Here is a 17,406-nt window from a genome sequence, read left to right as displayed (position 1 = left end):
GAGTGTGCTCACCTCATGCATCACAGGATGGGTCATATGAGTTTCCCTGTGGTGCAGAAAGCACCTGAGTGCTCTAAGGGGATAAGAATTAAAGAATGTAATATTTTTTGGGATTGTTCCATTTGCAGGAGTGCAAAATCCAAGGTGAAGACAACACCCAGGAAATCTGAGAGGCATTCTGAGTGCATATTCCAGTTGGTGCACATGGACTTGGTGGGTCCTTTGAAACCCTCCATTGGTAAGAATAATTACTTCTTGACCATTGTTGATGACCATAGCAGGTTCGGATTTGTCTATCCCCTCAAATCCAAGAATCAGGCCTTATCAAAATTTAAGGATTTGCAGTCTGGTTGAAAATCAGCACAAGGTCAACATCCAGAAGATCTTGACCGACAGAGGAACTGAGTTCAGTTCAGCTCAGTTCTCTGATTGGCTGAAAGAGAAGGGCATAGTACATTTGCATACCGCTCCTTACTCCGCTTTTCAAAACGGAGTGGTGGAGAGGAGAAATGATGTACTGCAGGTAATGATGAGGTGCGCCCTTGAGGATGCTGACCTAGATTTCTCATATTGGGCGGAAGCTGCTTTGTATGCAATCTACACTCTCAACCAGGTATGGTAAGTGTGGTGCAGAAGAACCCATATGAGGTAGTGTATGGCCATAAGCCAAGATTAACACATCTCCATGTATTTGGAGTAATGGCAGATGTACACATCCCCAAGGAACTAAGAAAGAAGGGGGATAAAATATCAATTAAATTAAGGTTCGTTGGTTACGAATCAGGATCCAAGGCTTTTAGGTTTGTGGACTCAAACAGAAAAATTGTAATATCAAGGTCAGCTAATTTTCAAGAGAGCACAAATTGGAGCAGGATTCATGCCAACGAGATCCTGACTACCAATAATAATCATAATTTGAAAAAACAGATAATAGATGTGTCAGAAAATCCATCTAGTGATGGTGACACATCTGGATCTGAGGATGAGGGAGAGCGCATGCCCTCCAGACCTTTAAAAGGAATACTAAAGAAAAAGAAGGAAGTAGCATGGAAAAAGGAGCAATCGACTTTATAAATTCAGATGAGCAGTGATGAGGAGGACAGCTCATCAGATAGTTATGATACAGATGAGGAAACAATTAAAAAGCCAATTCAATCCAATAGGGGAAAGAAGCCCAAGAGATACGAAGATTATGTTACCTCTGTTAATCAAATATCGATATCACCTCAAAGATATGAGGATGTTTTAGCTACCTAAAAGAGCAGGAGAATTGGCGTACTGCAATGGATATAGAATTGGAAAGTCTAAAGAAATTAGAGGTATTCACACCCACAAAATTACTAAAAGGTAAAAAGGTAGTTGGCACTAGATGGGTCTTTAAGAAGAAGCCAGTTGAAAAGGGCAAATTTATTTTTAAGGCAAGGTTGGTTGCACAGGGTTTTTCACAGAGATTTCCTGATGACTACATTGATACCTTCTCGCCCACAGTGCGTCCTGAGAGCGTTAAGACTGTGCTCACCATAGCTGCCATACAAGGGAAGAGTGTATACCAGTTTGATATACAAACTGTGTATTTACATGCTAAATTAGACAAAAAATTATATGTCAAAGCTCCTCAGGGTGTAGATCATAAGGAAGGTGATGTTTCGCTCTTAAATAAAAGCCTCTATGGTCTCAAACAATCGGGCAGGAGGTGGTATGAATGTCTTACCAAACGTCTAAGGCAGATGGGTTTTTCTGCATCATCAGAAACCGGCACCAAAGAAACCGTTTTGGTTTATGTAGACATTACAGACATTTTGTACGTCTGTAAATCAGAGAGCAGATGTAAAATATTCTCTGACGAATTAGGCCAGAATTTTGCCCTAAAGCCTTTAGGCCGAATTGACAAATTTTGGGGGGTTCAATTTGTTAAGACTGAGAAGGGGTTTGAGCTTTCTCAGCGGGATAAAATTTTAGAATTAATTAAAAGATGCAAAATGGCAGAGGCCAAGCCCTGTGACACTCCCATGCAAACAGACTTTCTTAAAAACGTTTGTTGAAAGTGCAGAGTTTGAACAGAAGATCTGTAATAGGATCAATATTGTACATTGCGGGATGGACAAGGCCAAATATTAGTCTAGCTGTAAATGTATTGTCCAGGCATTCTGAAAACCCCACTTAATTTCATTGGAATGGGATAAAAAGAGTTCTCAGATATTTGAAGAGTACTGTAAATTACTCACTTCTCTTAGAACCGAATATATCAGACAGAACAAATTGATGTTGTTATAATACAGATGCGGATTGGGCAGGGGACATCAAGTCCAGGAAAAGTACTTCGGGGTATGTTGTATTACTAAATGGAAGCCCTATCCACTGATATTCAGGGAAACAGAAGCTGATTGCCACTTCTACTGCTGAGGCAGAGTATGTACTGTATGTCCAAGGCATCAAACAATTTGATATGGTTCGATGACCTTTTAATGAATCTGTGGGAAGAACCTCTGTATCCTATAAGTATTCACGAGGATAATATGGCTGCCATTAATATATCAAAGGCTGACGCTGTGGGGCAAAGGTCACGCCATATTGATATAAAATACAAGTGAGACAACTATCTAAAATGGGTTTAATTAAGATAATATTTTGTGAAACTAAAGAACAGATAGCAGATATACTCACATATTGACAGCGGCACGTATAGTGTACGCTCAGAATTGGAAATCCGAGATAATACCAACAGAAGAAAAAATAATAACAAAAATAAATGAACGCGCAGAGATGGATAGGGTCACAAAAGAGCTCCAAGATAAAGAGAACACTGACTTTTATTTAGTTTGGCAAAAATGGTACACATGGTTAGAAAGAAGGATAGGGCCAACAACATAGGACATTAGGAGAACATAACTCAAGAATTGTAGAAATAGATACATGAGATGAGCCATAGGATTGTATAAATAAATGGTTAATATGATTGTAGAAAGATACTGCTGAACTTCAATGAACGTATTAAGGTATAAGCAAGTAAATTTGTAAATAGTATGATTAAGGAAAATTGGTTAAATGGACATTAATCACCGATGCGAAGGTTTTCTAGAAGTTAGTCGATTGACTCTTTGTTAATGTATAAGTGTTTACATGTATTTGTGTTTTACGTTTGTTTATGTTAATAAAATTTAATTTAAAAAAAAAAAAGCAGATATACTCACTAAACCATTGCCCCGGGAACTACAGCAATATCTCTTAGGTAAAGTACATTTAGTCATGTGAAGGATGTACTGTTTGTATTGTATGTTGTATGTAACAGATGTATACTTGGCATCAATAGACACAGAGAAGGGGATTGTTAGAGAAAAGTTATTTCTCAGTTGCTGTGCCTATTAATGGCATTTGGAATGGACAAGTAAATAAGCCAATCAGAAAGTGGCTAATGGGTTTGAAACTCCCTGGATTTTATATTCCCCCCCCCCAACTGTCACTGTGACAGTATAAAAGGAGATTCCTGACAGAAAACTATTATCAGTTAGTTGTTAGTTAGTTGTCAGTTAGAGGGCAGCTCTGCAGTTCTAAATGTCAGTTAGTAGTCAGTTAGAAGTCAGTTAGAGGGCAGTTCTAAAGGGCAGTTCTGCAGTCAGTAAGCAGTTTAAAGGCAGTTCTGATGGCAGTTAGTCATCAGTAAGTTGGCAGTTAGGAGTGTTCTGATTAGGGATCAGAGGTAGATCTGATGTTTTAAAAGAATCCTTCTTCTGAGGAAGAATAGCCAGAACTATATCATATAGAGTGATTACATATATATATATATATATATATATCTGACAGGGTATTTAAGAAAAGGAATGACATACTACCGTATTTTCCGGCGTATAAGACGACTGGGCGTATAAGACGACCCCCAACTTTTCCTGTTAAAATATAGGGTTTGGGCTATACTCGCCATATAAGACTGCCCCTCTTCCAATGCACACCAAATAAAAATTAAAAAACATCAACTGGCTCACCTACAATGTAAAAGCAGCTGTGCTAGACCCAAAATGGCCCCTGTAACAAGCAGGAACCTCACACAGCCACAAAAAGCCCCCCCAAAAAACTTTCACACTCTAAACACACACAACACAACACAACACAACTGGCTCACCCACAAAAGCAGCTGTGCTAGACCCAAAATGGCCCCTGCAACAAGCAGGAACCTCACACAGCCACAAAAAGCCCCCCCAAAAAACTTTCACACTCTGCACACACACAACACAACACAACTGGCTCACCCACAATGTAAAAGCAGCTGTGCTAGACCCAAAATGGCCCCTGCAACAAGCAGGAACCTCACACAGCCACAAAAAGTCCAAAAAACCAACTTTCACACTTTACACACACAAAATTCCACATACAGCTTTGTGAGATTTTGTGTGTTTGTGTAGTTGGAGTGAAACACTACAGAAACACACTAAATCTCAGAAAGCTGCACAAATATTGTTTTGTTTTATTTTATTTTTATTTTTATATGAAAGCTAAATTTAAAACTTCCTAAACTTTAAATGGCTAGGTCTAAAAAAGAACAACTAAAAAACCCTCAATTGACTATATTTTTTAAAGCTCCCAAAGGGGAAAAAAACTTACCCAATAGAACAGGGGTCTCCAACCTTGGCAACTTTAAGACTTGTAGACTTCAACTCCCAGAATTCCTCAGCCAGCTTTGTTTTGCTGGCTGAGGAATTCTGGGAGTTGAAGTCCACAACTAACTCCTTGCTTGATTGCAGGCAGGGAGTTGCTTGCTTGCCTGAATAGATTCAGGCAAGCAAAGCAAGGCAAGCGTTGGGACTAGCAGCTGAGGTAAGCAAGCTGGAGGGGGAAAACTTTTTCCCTTTTACATGGCTCTGGCCATCCCAGCTGAGTTGCAGGGAACTCAGCTGGGATGGGATCGACCGTCAGAACTGGGACCGTCAGAGCCATGGTTCTGGCGATCCCAGCTGAGTTGCAGGGAACTCAGCTGGGATCGTCAGAGCTGGGATCGTCAGAGTAAAAGGGAAAAAACTTTTTTCCTTTTACTTGGTTTCTGGCGATCCCAGCTGAGTTGCAGGGAACTCAGCTGGGATTGTCAGAGCTGGGATCGCCAGAGCTGGGATCGCCAGAGCCATTTAAGGCTCGTCAGAGCCTTTCGGGCTGATCTGCCTGGTTACAGGAGAACGACACCCGGCGTATAAGACGACCCCCGACTTTTGAGAAGATTTTCATGTGTTAAAAAGTCGTCTTATACGCCGGAAAATACGGTATTTAGTATTTGAATAGATATTGTTTTTATTATTATGTAAATAAAAACAATTTATTGTGAACTGCTAGTAAGTCTCATTTGTTATAGTAGATTGTTATAGAGATAAGGTTTTACGGTACATTGATTTAACGTCCACGACAATTTCTTATCCTTTTAAGTCATAATCACTCTTTTTGTACTATCCTACTATATATTTTGCAGTTATACTTCCTAAAGGCACAGTATTAAACATTTTCATTGTATACAGCCGTGTGTTTAGAACTTTAAATTTACATTATCAGTATCATGATATCTTAGTTTTTGCTAACAATTAAAATTTTAGTCAATATAGCATATGGGTTACACTAATATTTCAGTGTGACAATCATAATTTTATTTGTCAAAACTGTGTTTTTCTGTTCAATTATTGAAACACAGAGATTTGGCTTGACTATATTTTGCAATTCTCTACAAATATCAGCTTGGAATTCTGATCATTCTCTCATTTTCTTGAAGAAAAAAATCATTTACAATTTTAAGAGTTGTGAAAATAAGCATAAAAATATATGGTGAGACTCTGAATTCCTGCCACTAATTATGACAATTATGTCAATTCCCATTGTCATAATAAATTATGGGAAATGATTAATATGTGCACATATTTATAAATAATATAAACTGACTTTTTTGGTGACATTGCACAGAATTATATAGATTATATAGAGATTATAGATAAATTACGGTTGTTTTTTATTTGCTGCCAGTTGGAAAGCGAGCAAGAATGGTGTTAATAGTTCAAGAATGACTAAAACTTTTTAGGAAAATATTTGACTAATTAAAAATATATGATAAACCAAAATAATTTCTTACTTTTCAGCCAGAGTTGGCAAAACTGGGTGGAAATTTAAATTAGTGAAGTCTATTTATAAAATGCTTATTTTCTCCTCTAACCAGGCAGTTCAAGTAACCGATCAAGTACCCGAAGTCTATTGAGTATCAGTAGTGGGATGGAGGGTGACAATGAGGTAAACTTTCTTTGTGCAAATTTTCTTTCTTTCTTTCTTTCTTTCTTTCTTTCTTTCTTTCTTTCTTTCTTTCTTTCTTTCTTTCTTTCTTTCTTTCTTTCTCACACACATGCACACATACACTAGTATGAATTTCCTGCTAAGGATATTAATAACTATTATTCTATATTTATGACAGAATGTATACACAATAGATTTTGTCCTATGGACTTAAAATCCAATGCAGAGGTGAAAATAGTTGCGAAAAGAAAAGTCTTTCTTTTGTTTCTTTTAAAAGTCTTTCAACATAAGATATAAAGACAAATTTATGCATGTCACAATGTCTTCATCAGTTCTTTTTAATACAACTATAGACTCCCTACAATCAAAACACCAAACAATTTTAACAGAGAAAGTTTAGTTGAAATACAAAGGACTGTTTTTGCTAACATGATCTATTTTTACAGAATTTTGACAGTAGGCATTATTTACTGAAGTGATTGTATGTTTTTTGTTAAGAATCTAATCGTAGTAATAGAGATTTTTTTAAACTAAATTTACAGTGAAGCACCATAATATGTACCTTAATAATTATAATGCAAAGCAGTTTGAGAAGCTTACAGATAAAGAGGCTGGGGATAATTTCTACATATTTAAAGCATCATTTTAAAAAACAACTCACCCCTCTCCCCCAGTATTAGAATTCCTAGTAGGAACGTTTAAGGAATTGCAACCACAGAAATTATTCCTAATTACTTAGTGTAAAATTGAAAATATTCATTTTATTTTTAGTGTTTCTAATAGGTACAGTATATTATTATTCATTTTTGCATTTTCTAATAAAAAGTAAGATAATTTTGTGTACTGGTGTAAATCATTCTAAATAATTCATGGGTGAGTTCTAGACTTGCCTTAAGACAGAAAGCTAACTGGGTGATCTTGGTCTAGTCACTTGCACTCAGCCCTTGGAAGGAGGCAGTGGCAAACCACTTCTGAAAAACTTTGTCAGAAAAAAACTGCAGGGACTAGTCTAGAGCAGGCGTGTCAAACTCAATTTCATTGAGGGCCACATCAGGATTGTGGTTGACTTTGGGAGGCCGTGGTGGGTGTGGCCAGCTCCAACTGCTGCTGTGCTCACTCTCCTTGGCCAGGTTGCTCATGGTGTGTGTGGGAGGGCAAAGTGTGTGGGTCAAAGGAAGGCTCATTCCATCTCCTTATGAAGAGACCCGGCTTTGTAACCAAAGCATCTTCAGTAATAGGATGAGAGACCACCAGGAGAGGTCAGGAGGAGGGGACAAGGGGATGGCAAAAGGCAGCAGGGCTGTTGGTGGCCAAGTGCTAAGGCAGGAGTGACCTCAGACTCTCACTCTCTCTCATTATAATCTCCTTCCTTCCCTTCCTTCCTTCCCTTCTTTTTCCTTATCTCTTCCTTCTCCTTTCTTCTTTCTCCTCTTTCCTTCTTTTTGTTTGTCTTTCCTGTCCCTTCTTGAATGCTCAAATGCAAAAGGGGAAACATTTCTCGATGCCTTCTTGTCTTGTGATTAAATGCCACCTTTGCTAGTAGTTTGTGGAGAACAAACTAGGCTCAGTTTATCCAATGCTTACATTTAAAAAAAAATAATTTTATTTATAATTTTTTCTTTAACATCCATAAGTGCTTGGTGAACAGTGTATTATCTGAGTCCATATACTTTGCATATAATTCTGATAATAATATTACCATTTAATTATATATAATCGTAATTTTTCAACTTCAACATGCTTGCATTTCATGGGGGCGTCCACAGACAACAGTACAGCAAAACTGTCAAAATGATGCCTCTGTTTTTTATATGGAACAGCTTTAGCATTTAAGTTAAAGTTTATTGCTTTTCTATTAATACATAATCCTTAAAAGGGCTCTGCTGTAGGGACTCTGCCATGGTCTAATTCAGATTGGAAATATAGTAAAGGAAAATATTCCCCCCCACTCTGCTTTATCCTGTTTTCCCCACTGGAAAGGGCTGTTGAGGGTAAAACTGCCCTCTGCAAAGTAGTGCAACGGACCAGACAGCGAATAGATACGATACTTAGCAAAACACACAGATAGTCACAGACTCTGGACGTTTAAAGAAAAATAAACAGTCTTTACTTGTAGTAAAAAACAAACTTGACTTCTCAAAACAACTTCTTCAAACAATCACGGTTTAACACAAAACATAGTTTGCTTACAATTCCAGTTCTCTTCAAACACAGACACAGTTCCTTCAAGCAGTTCAACCTTCAATATCAGGAGCAGGAACAGGAGCAGAAACAGAAGTGAGAGCAGGAGTGAACGAACTTCCTGCCTTCCTTATATGTCTGCTTAGCACAGCCAATTAGTCATCTTTGCAGCAGTTAAAGTTACAGAACATAGTTTTCTATATATTATCTACCCAACTGTAGGATAAGCATCCAACATTCTCCCCTTTGGGTAGATTAATATATTTACAATCTTAAACCATACTGTTCACATGTATCTATATGTTTCCTACTTCCCTGTGCTTTTGTGAAATGAACGGCTACATTGTTTTCTGATGCACAATATACAAGTTCTATCATCTTGTTCGTTAATACATTCTCTTACATTGAGATACCGAAGATCTGTATGTTTGTTCTAGTCTTTACAGCTATATTTGTCGCCATTTTTATCGCTGCCTGATTATCTTCGTATACTATTATAGGATCTTGTATATCTATTCTTAAATCTATCATCAGCTGCTTAATACTGATCAAATCCGTACATAACAAAGATAAACAAGAAAACTCTGCTTCCATTGTAGACATACTTAAATGCTGCTGTCTTATTGAACGCCACCATATCAAAGATTTTCCCAGAAATACAGCGATTCCTGAGGTTGATTTTCTTGTATTCACATCTGTTGCGAAACTAGCATCTGCATAAGCGGTTACATGCAATTCTTCTGATGGTTGTAGATACAATGCATGATGCATGGTATATTTCAGATATCTAAGAATACATTTTGCTTCTTGCCAGTGTCTTTCTGTAGGTTCCGTGTTGAATCTAGCTAATTGGTTCACACTATAAGAAATATCGGGTCTAGACCAATTGCTTATGTATGATAAACTGCCAATCAACGATTTGTATATCGCTTTATCAAACAACGGACTTTGCACATCAGTGTTGCAATAATCTTGAACCATAGGTGTCTTTGATGGTTTACACAATTCCATTCTGAACTGTTTTAATAGATTATTAATTTTATCAGTTTGGGATAATTTAAATCCTCCCCTAGTTTTTTCGATCCTTACACCTAGGTATTGTTGTATCTCCCCTAGATTTTTAATCCTGACATGAGCTTTTAATTCATCAACAATCCTGTTGGCCTCTTGCTCATTCTTTGTAATCAGAGCTATATCGTCCGTAAAAAGAAGTAATAATGATACTATATCATCCCTTTCCATTTTAAATAAACATGGATTTGCTAATCCTGCTTTAAATCCGATATTCTTCAATGTTTTTACAATGCACTGGTTCCATTCATAACCTGACTGTTTTAACCCATACAGACTTTTCTTTAATAACCAACAGTCAGCTTTCCCATTTTCCTCAAATCCTGAGGGTTTCTTTAAATAAATTTCATGCTGTAATGGTGCATGCAGATATGCGGTCTCTACATCTAAATGGGTAACTATATATTTATTTCTAGCTGCCCATACCAATGCTGCTCTTAATGTAATGGCTTTTAGGCTTGGAGCGAATACTTCATCGTAATCATTAGGAGACTGATTAAATCCTTGAGCTACTAGCCTAGCTTTATATATTGGTATCCCATCTATTCCAGTCTTTAATTTATATATCCACTTACTACCGAGTATAGTTTTCCCTTTTGGAATTGTTACAGACTCATACACTTGCAAATTCTGTAAAGATTGTAGTTCTTTAGTCATTGCACCTCTCCACACTTTCTGGTCTTCAGGCAGAAACGTGGTCAACTCATTAAATGTAGTAGGGACTTTATTTACTTGATAGACCGTAGTTGCCTGATACCTGTCAGGTGGTCTTGTTACTCTACTCGACCTTCTTGGGAGTTCAGTATTTACAGATTGCCTCTCCACCTTTACCTCTCCCTGTACTACGTCTTTCTCTACCTCTTCACTCTGGATCTCTGGCATTTCATTGGTAGCTTCAGTCTGGGTTTCAATGATAACCTCATTTTCAGTACCTAATTTATTCCACCCTACATGCTCCATAAACCTGGCATTTGCACTGTTAACTACTGTTGCTGTTCCTTTTACCCAAAATCTGTAGGACCTGTGGTTTGAATTATAACCAACAAATATTAATTGTTATGCCCTACTCTGGCCCTTACGCCTTAACTGCGCTGGAGTATGTACCCATGCAGGTGATCCAAATGTATGTATGTAGCTCAAATCTGGCTTCCTTCCATGCCATACGGTATATGGAATTTTGTTAGTGGTTATATTTATGGTGTTGTTTAAGAGTGTATTTGCACACATAATGGCTTCTCCCCATAAATTAGCCGGTAAACCTGCATCAGCTAACATTGATTTCATAATTGCTTGTAGAGTTTGTCCTCTCCTTTCAACATACGAGTTATGCTGTGGCCGATATGGAGCTGAACATTTGTGTTTTATACCAGCATTAGCTAACATTGATTTAAACCTTGTGTTGACAAACTCAGTACCATTGTCAGTTACAATGGTAACTATTTTTTGATTTGTTTTTCTCTCCACAAACTTAATCCATTGAACTCAGGCTCAACCCATCCAAGACCGAGTGGCTGTGGTTTCCGACGTCCCGATATAGCCAGTTGACGCCATCACTGACTATTGGGGGCGAATCATTGGCCCCCACGGAGAGGGCTCGCAACTTGGGCGTCCTCCTGGATTCACGGCTGTCTTTAGAAGAGCACTTGACGGCCGTGACCGGGAGGATTTTTTATCAGGTCCGCCTGATTCGCCAGTTGCGTCCCTTTCTGGATCGGGACTCGTTACGCACGGTCACTCATGCCCTCGTCACCTCCCGCCTGGACTATTGTAATGCTCTCTACATGGGGCTCCCCTTGAGGAGCACCCGGAGGCTCCAACTGGCGCAGAGTGTGGCCGCGCGGGTGGTAATGGGAGCGACATGGCGCTCCCATGTAACACCTCTCCTGCGCGAGCTGCACTGGCTCCCGGTGGTCTTCCGGGTGCGCTTCAAGGTTTTGGTTACCACCTTTAAAGCGCTCCATGGCTTAGGGCCTGGTTATTTACGGGACCGCCTACTACCACCAATAGCCTCCCACCGGCCAGTACGCTCTCATAGAGAGGGACTCCTCCGGGTGCCGTCAGCCAAACAGTGTCGACTGGCGGCCCCTAGGGGGAGAGCCTTCTCTGTGGGGGCACCTACCATCTGGAATGAGCTCCCCCCGGAGATACGGAGGATCCCGGATCTGCGCTCCTTCCGCCGGGCTGTGAAGACCTTTTTATTCCATCAAGCGGGCTTGGCCTGATCTCTTCCCTTTTTAAATATGTAAATTTTAATCTGTTTTTAAATTATTGGGGTATTTTAATTTGTCTGGGCCAAAAAGTTTAATTTGATTTTATCGGGTTTTTAAATTTTGTGTATTTATGTATTTTATTGTTGGCTGTTCACCGCCCTGAGTCCTTCGGGAGTAGGGCGGTATACAAATCAAATTAAAAAAAAAAAATACCGAAAAGTATCTACCTTAGACTTCAATAGGTAGCAAAAACCATACCTTGAATAATGGTCAACTATACTGCGAACATAGCAAGTACCCCCTAAACTAGCCTTCATTGGCCCTATTAAATCAGCAAATACCACTTCCAGTGGTCTCTTTGTTTTAAACCCGTCAAACCTATTGTTCTACTTTTCTGCTGATTACAAATATTGCAATTTAAATACTGGTTACATGGTTTCAGCTTCAACCCATCAACTAATTTTACAGTTTTCTGTAACATCTTAAAACTGATATGCCCCATACGTCTGTGAAGCAAGTGAACACATTCATTATGTGGTTTAACATTTGAGTATACAACATTTGTAACATGGTTACTAGATAATACATATAAACCATCTTTCAGTTTTCCAATAATCTTGGTTTCACCTTTTCAATTAAGCAATCATTGGTTCTAAATGTTACTGTATATCCTAGCTTAACCAATACTCTAACCAAAATCAAATTAAAGTTTAGATTTGGAACATATAACATATGCATTTTTTCTTTTACATATGGACATATTGCCATTCCCTCACCACATGCTTTTAGCTTCCACCCATTTGCTAAAGAAACCTTATTATTACTAGGCAACATTTTCACAAAATATTTTTGTGTTCTGACAAAACATAGCGACGCCCCACTATCAATAACCCACGAATCGTGGTTAACTGGTTTCTTATCAGACATAGCTACATTACATTGTTTTTTTATCATTAAGCATGGTTGTTTGTTTCAGCCTTCTGCAAAACTTGGCTATATGACCCTTCTTGCCACAATTAAAACAATGTTTTACAGCATATACATGGTTATTTGCCTTTACATTTTCATTAATCAACTCAGGTTCTTCCCTTAGTTGTTTTCTTTCTTCTCTCCTTCTGGCCTCTTCTAGTAGTCATGAGGTTACATTGGCCAAAGTTAGTTCCTGCTGTGTGAGAACTTCAAATGATGTTACTACGTTGTCATAGCTCTCATCTAGCGATGATAACAGTATATAAACCTGTTGTTGCTCGGAAAAAACCACCTCCTTCTGTTGTAGCTCTCGAAAAATGCTTTTTATGCACTTCAGGTGTGTTAACATGTCACCACCCTTAAGGAGTTTTGTGCGAAACAACTTTCGTGTAATGTTAATTTGCGCCCCTACAGTGTCACGAACATAAAGACGTTTCAAATTTCCCCAGCATTTTGCAGCAGACTGTTCACCCTCGATATGAACAAGCTGGGTATCATCTAGAGACAAACCAATAATACACAATGCACTCTCATTCCTCCTCTGGAACTCGGCTATCTTCCTGGCATCCTCAGCATCGTCAGCATTCCAGGAAGTCACATCTGGTGGCTTCTGCACTACATCCCATAGCCCTTCTTTGCGCAACAGGAGACTGCACTTGGTGGACCAGGATTTGTAGTTGGAGCCATCCAGCCGGGTAACCAGCGATAAGTTGGGAGCTTGACCTTGTGCCATCCTCACCAGGATATTTAAATACGTATCAGAACGTCTGGAGCAATAATGTGTGTCGCAACTCTCTTATTGCTGTAACTGGTACACACACTCTGGCACTGGGCCCATAACCAGTGTTGAGGGTAAAACTGCCCTCTGCAAAGTAGTGCAACAGACCAGACAGCGAATAGATACGATGCTTAACAAAATACACAGATAGTCACAGACTCTGGATGTTTAAAGAAAAATAAACAGTCTTTACTTGTAGTAAAAAACAAACTTGACTTCTCAAAACAACTTCTTCAAACAATCACGGTTTAACACAAAACATAGTTTGCTTACAATTCCAGTTCTCTTCAATCACAGACACAGTTCCTTCAATATCAGGAGCAGGAGCAGGAGCAGAAGCAGAAGTGAGAGCAGGAGTGAATTTTCCCAAGAGCTCACAATTCAAGAATACCAATGTGCCATTCGTTAAGTGCACATGACGTATCTCAGGACGGGAAAGGCCACGGGGGGGGGGGGGCGCTAGTGATAGAACAGGCCCTCAAGGCCTCCCTGACCCATTAAGATACCTCATACTTCTCCCTCCCTTCCTGCCACAACTCCCTCCTTACCTTGCAAACATCTGTCTCCTCTCTTTGTTTTTCTATTTTTTTTGCCTTTGAGGAAGGGAGAGGAGAGTTGTCTTGGAAATGCTTTTTGTGCCAAGAATGGATGCTTCTCGGTGCTATAATATTGTGCAGGTTCAGGCACCCAACCTCTTTTGCAGAGAGTCAGCAACCCAGAAACTTTCATTCTCAGAGCAAAAAGTGTTTGCCGGTCTCCTGCTCCTCCCCGCCAACTACTTTCCACTTAACTACTTAATGAGACCTCATTGTCCTACAGTGTCCTACACTTGCAAAGAGAGAGAGAGAGAGAACACAATCCAATGCAGTGTGTGTGTGTGTGTGTGTGTGTGTGTGTGTGTGTGTATGGGAGAGAGAGCAATCCATACTTCAGCGGGGGCATCCAAGCATCTGGCAGTGGTGCAGGAGGCAGAAGCTGCCTGAGCAGTGAGGCAGTGGGGGGTGGAGTATGAAGCAAGGTGGGGGGTGCAGAGCTGCCCCACACCATCTTACCTGAGTGCCCCGCCAGCCAGGCACTGAAGCACCGCAACTGCCGCTGCAACAAGAAAGAGAGAGAGAGAAAGTAGGGGGGCTCTCCAACCTCTTTGTGTATGAGAGAGAGAGCATGATCCATCCTTCAACCGGGGCACTCAAGCTGTTGGCAGCGGCAGGGGCAGCAGGTACCACCTGAGTAGCCATTTTTCTCCTCGTCCTCCCCACTCAAGCAGCGGCGGGCTCTGTGGTATAGCAGGGCCTCTCATTTCTCCCCCGGCATGGCGAACTCCAGCTTCACTGGGAAGCTGAAGTTCAGTGCAGTGGCAGTTGCAGCACATCAGTGCCTGGCGGGGCATTCCAGTAAACCAGTGCAAGGGAGGGCAGCTCTGCTCCCCCTGTCTTGCTTCGTATTCTATCCACCACCATCTCACTTTGTGGCTGCCGCACCAGTGCATTGCTCAGCCTCCTGCTAGGTTATGGTGGTGAGCAAGGAAAAGAAGTGGTAAAAAAAGAAGAATGAAGCTAGGCGGGGAGGGGGGTGGAGGACGAAGCAAGGTAGGGGGTGGAGAGCTGCCCCACCCACCCCACCCACCCCATCCCAGCTTATCTGAGGGCCCTTCAGCCAGTCCAAACCCTCACCTCCCCCACTCCCACCATCCAGGGCAGCCACACCCCTTCACTAACCTTTCCAGTTCCTTTAGCTGTCGCCGTGTACAGAGCAACTAAAGTAGTCTGTGGGATTAGGGTAACCACAAGGAAAGATAGGAAGGGAGAAAATAATTAATGTTGGTAAGGATTTTGGGTATATAAAATCTGTGAAATAAGAAGAAAATGATGCATTACTTTCAAAAAGTATATTTAAAACTGAATGAACATCACTGTCATTCTTACATAGGATAATGAGATACCTGACATGAAGAGAAATTTCTGCTCTAGAACCTTGCAGGTAGACAACCAACTTTCCATTTCACTTGGAAGGCCTCCAAGAATACCTCCTCGAATTGCTAGCAGGTTATATATTGTTTTATAATACATTTGTACTGTACAAAGAATGAATTTGACAGATCCCTATTCCACATGGATTAATTCTAAAATAGATAATATAAAGGGATATAAACAAAGTAAAACAGATGGGAAACATGGCAGCAGAGGTGTTCAGGGAAACCAGAACTTCACTACATGTCCCTAAACCTATAGACTTGGGTAAACAGAGAGGTCTTTGTGGCTCTTTTAAACAACAATTTGGGGAGGGGAGCTTCATTCTTGGACGAGACCTCATTCTCGGGCATATACTGCTATAGAGAAGGCATGCTTCAGGGGTCCTGATAGATCCTGATAGGTGAGATTGCTTAATCAAAGGAACCTAGAGTGATCCAGCCCTGCAGGACTGAATTGATCAGACAGATGGTGGCAGGTGACCGAGGTCAGGTAGATAGCATGAATTGCACTCAGAAGCAAGCCAGGAAGCAGTGCAGCTTGCAAATTACTTGATTAATTTAATAGTTAGAAATTGCTAGTATTATAATGGGATGTCAATGACTAATTCCACATGAAAGAACAATAATACTTTTCTATTGTAAATGCTATTGTATATCATCTTTAAAAAAACCTACATTTCAAAGTATATAATTGCTTTTTAAAATAAATGTGTAAATGTAATAAGTTACGTAACATAATAAATTATTCTTTTCAAATATTTATTTACAGATTATTGAACACTGACAACTTCCATCCACCACCTGTGCCTCCAAGAGGTCGTGATAAGTTACACTAAATCTTTTGGATATTAAAAACTGAAACATGAGAATGACTTTTGAATGGTTATGCTGTAACTCTAATCAGCATATCAGTTCACCCCTTGTGAATCTCAAATGAATAGTTTTGGTAGAATTTACTCTAAAAATTGAATCAAGGGTGAATGAACAAAAATTCATTTAGAACAAACTGCTAGAACATGAAAAATATGTTGAATTTATTAGAATTCTTAGATTCTAATTATACCAGACTAAAGGTGTCTCAATAATTTCTCACATATTCCTAAACTTCAGAATGAAGTAGCTACCAGCAGATATTTTTTGTCTGTTTATCTACAAATAAAGTAGCCAGTGATGCTGTTCTGAAAACAAATTTACTCTGTTGTAGATAACTATACTTTCACAATATAGTGAAACTACAGTGCCTTGTATTGAATAGTGCAATTCATTTGAAATTTGTCTAATTTCTTAATGATTTTATGATAATTTCATATTCAGAATTCTTTAATTGATGTGTCTGGTTGCTGTTCCAGTAATACAATACTGAGAAATTTTCTCTTCAGATCGTATAACTTAAATCAAAGAGTCTCTATATGAGTCATCTATATGAGTCTTGAATCTGTATTATTTCTATGAGAATATGCCAAGAAATACTTAGCAGACCATGAATATAAAGAAACTTGGTTCTTATTTCTGAACTTCAATAAAATTTGTGCACCAATCTCAACAGACAGGGATCACATCATTACTAGAAGACATTCTTGTTCCCATTGTAGACAGACTCTATCCAAAAAGGCAGCTTGCCCTGTTGGTTTGTGAAAAAATGTAATAGCACAGCATGAGATGGAGAGGACTGCATCTACAACCTAACAAGATGGAACAGCTGCCAGGCCCTATTTGCACTGAGTTTCAAGATATATTCAGGTAATCCTTGGGATGGCAATTGGGACCAGAATTTCATTTCTAAGTGATACAGTGCTAATGTGTGACATCACTGAACAAAGTTGCTTAGCAATGGAAATTCTGGCACTTCCAATTGCCATCATTAAGCAAATCATCATGGGTTGTTAAGCAAGGACATCATGTACTTCTTATTTGTGACCTCATGCTGGCTTCCCTATTGACCTTGTTTGTAGAAAGAAGGTTACAAATGGCAA

At 39.5% G+C, this 17,406-nt stretch overlaps 1 protein-coding gene across 1 annotated transcript in view; it reads left to right on the top strand.

The window, feature by feature from the left end:
- Nucleotides 1-16,294, top strand: part of PIK3AP1 (phosphoinositide-3-kinase adaptor protein 1) — a 162,034-nt gene extending 145,740 nt beyond the window's left edge. Inside the window, exons 15-17 of the mRNA XM_070945012.1 lie at nt 6,182-6,252; nt 15,391-15,506; nt 16,203-16,294. Coding sequence (XP_070801113.1) covers nt 6,182-6,252; nt 15,391-15,506; nt 16,203-16,269 — 254 coding nt within the window. The 3' untranslated portion in view covers nt 16,270-16,294. The remainder of the gene's footprint in view (nt 1-6,181; nt 6,253-15,390; nt 15,507-16,202) is intronic.
- The last annotated feature ends 1,112 nt before the right edge of the window (nt 16,295-17,406 follow it).

Source organism: Pituophis catenifer, unplaced genomic scaffold, assembly GCF_029215685.1.
Source record: "Pituophis catenifer annectens isolate HBS135680 unplaced genomic scaffold, rPitCat1.0.hap2 SCAF_6, whole genome shotgun sequence".
NCBI classification, from domain to species: domain Eukaryota; kingdom Metazoa; phylum Chordata; class Lepidosauria; order Squamata; family Colubridae; genus Pituophis; species Pituophis catenifer.
Note: the sequence above shows the minus strand (reverse complement) of the source record. Positions and strands in the feature narration are given on the sequence as shown.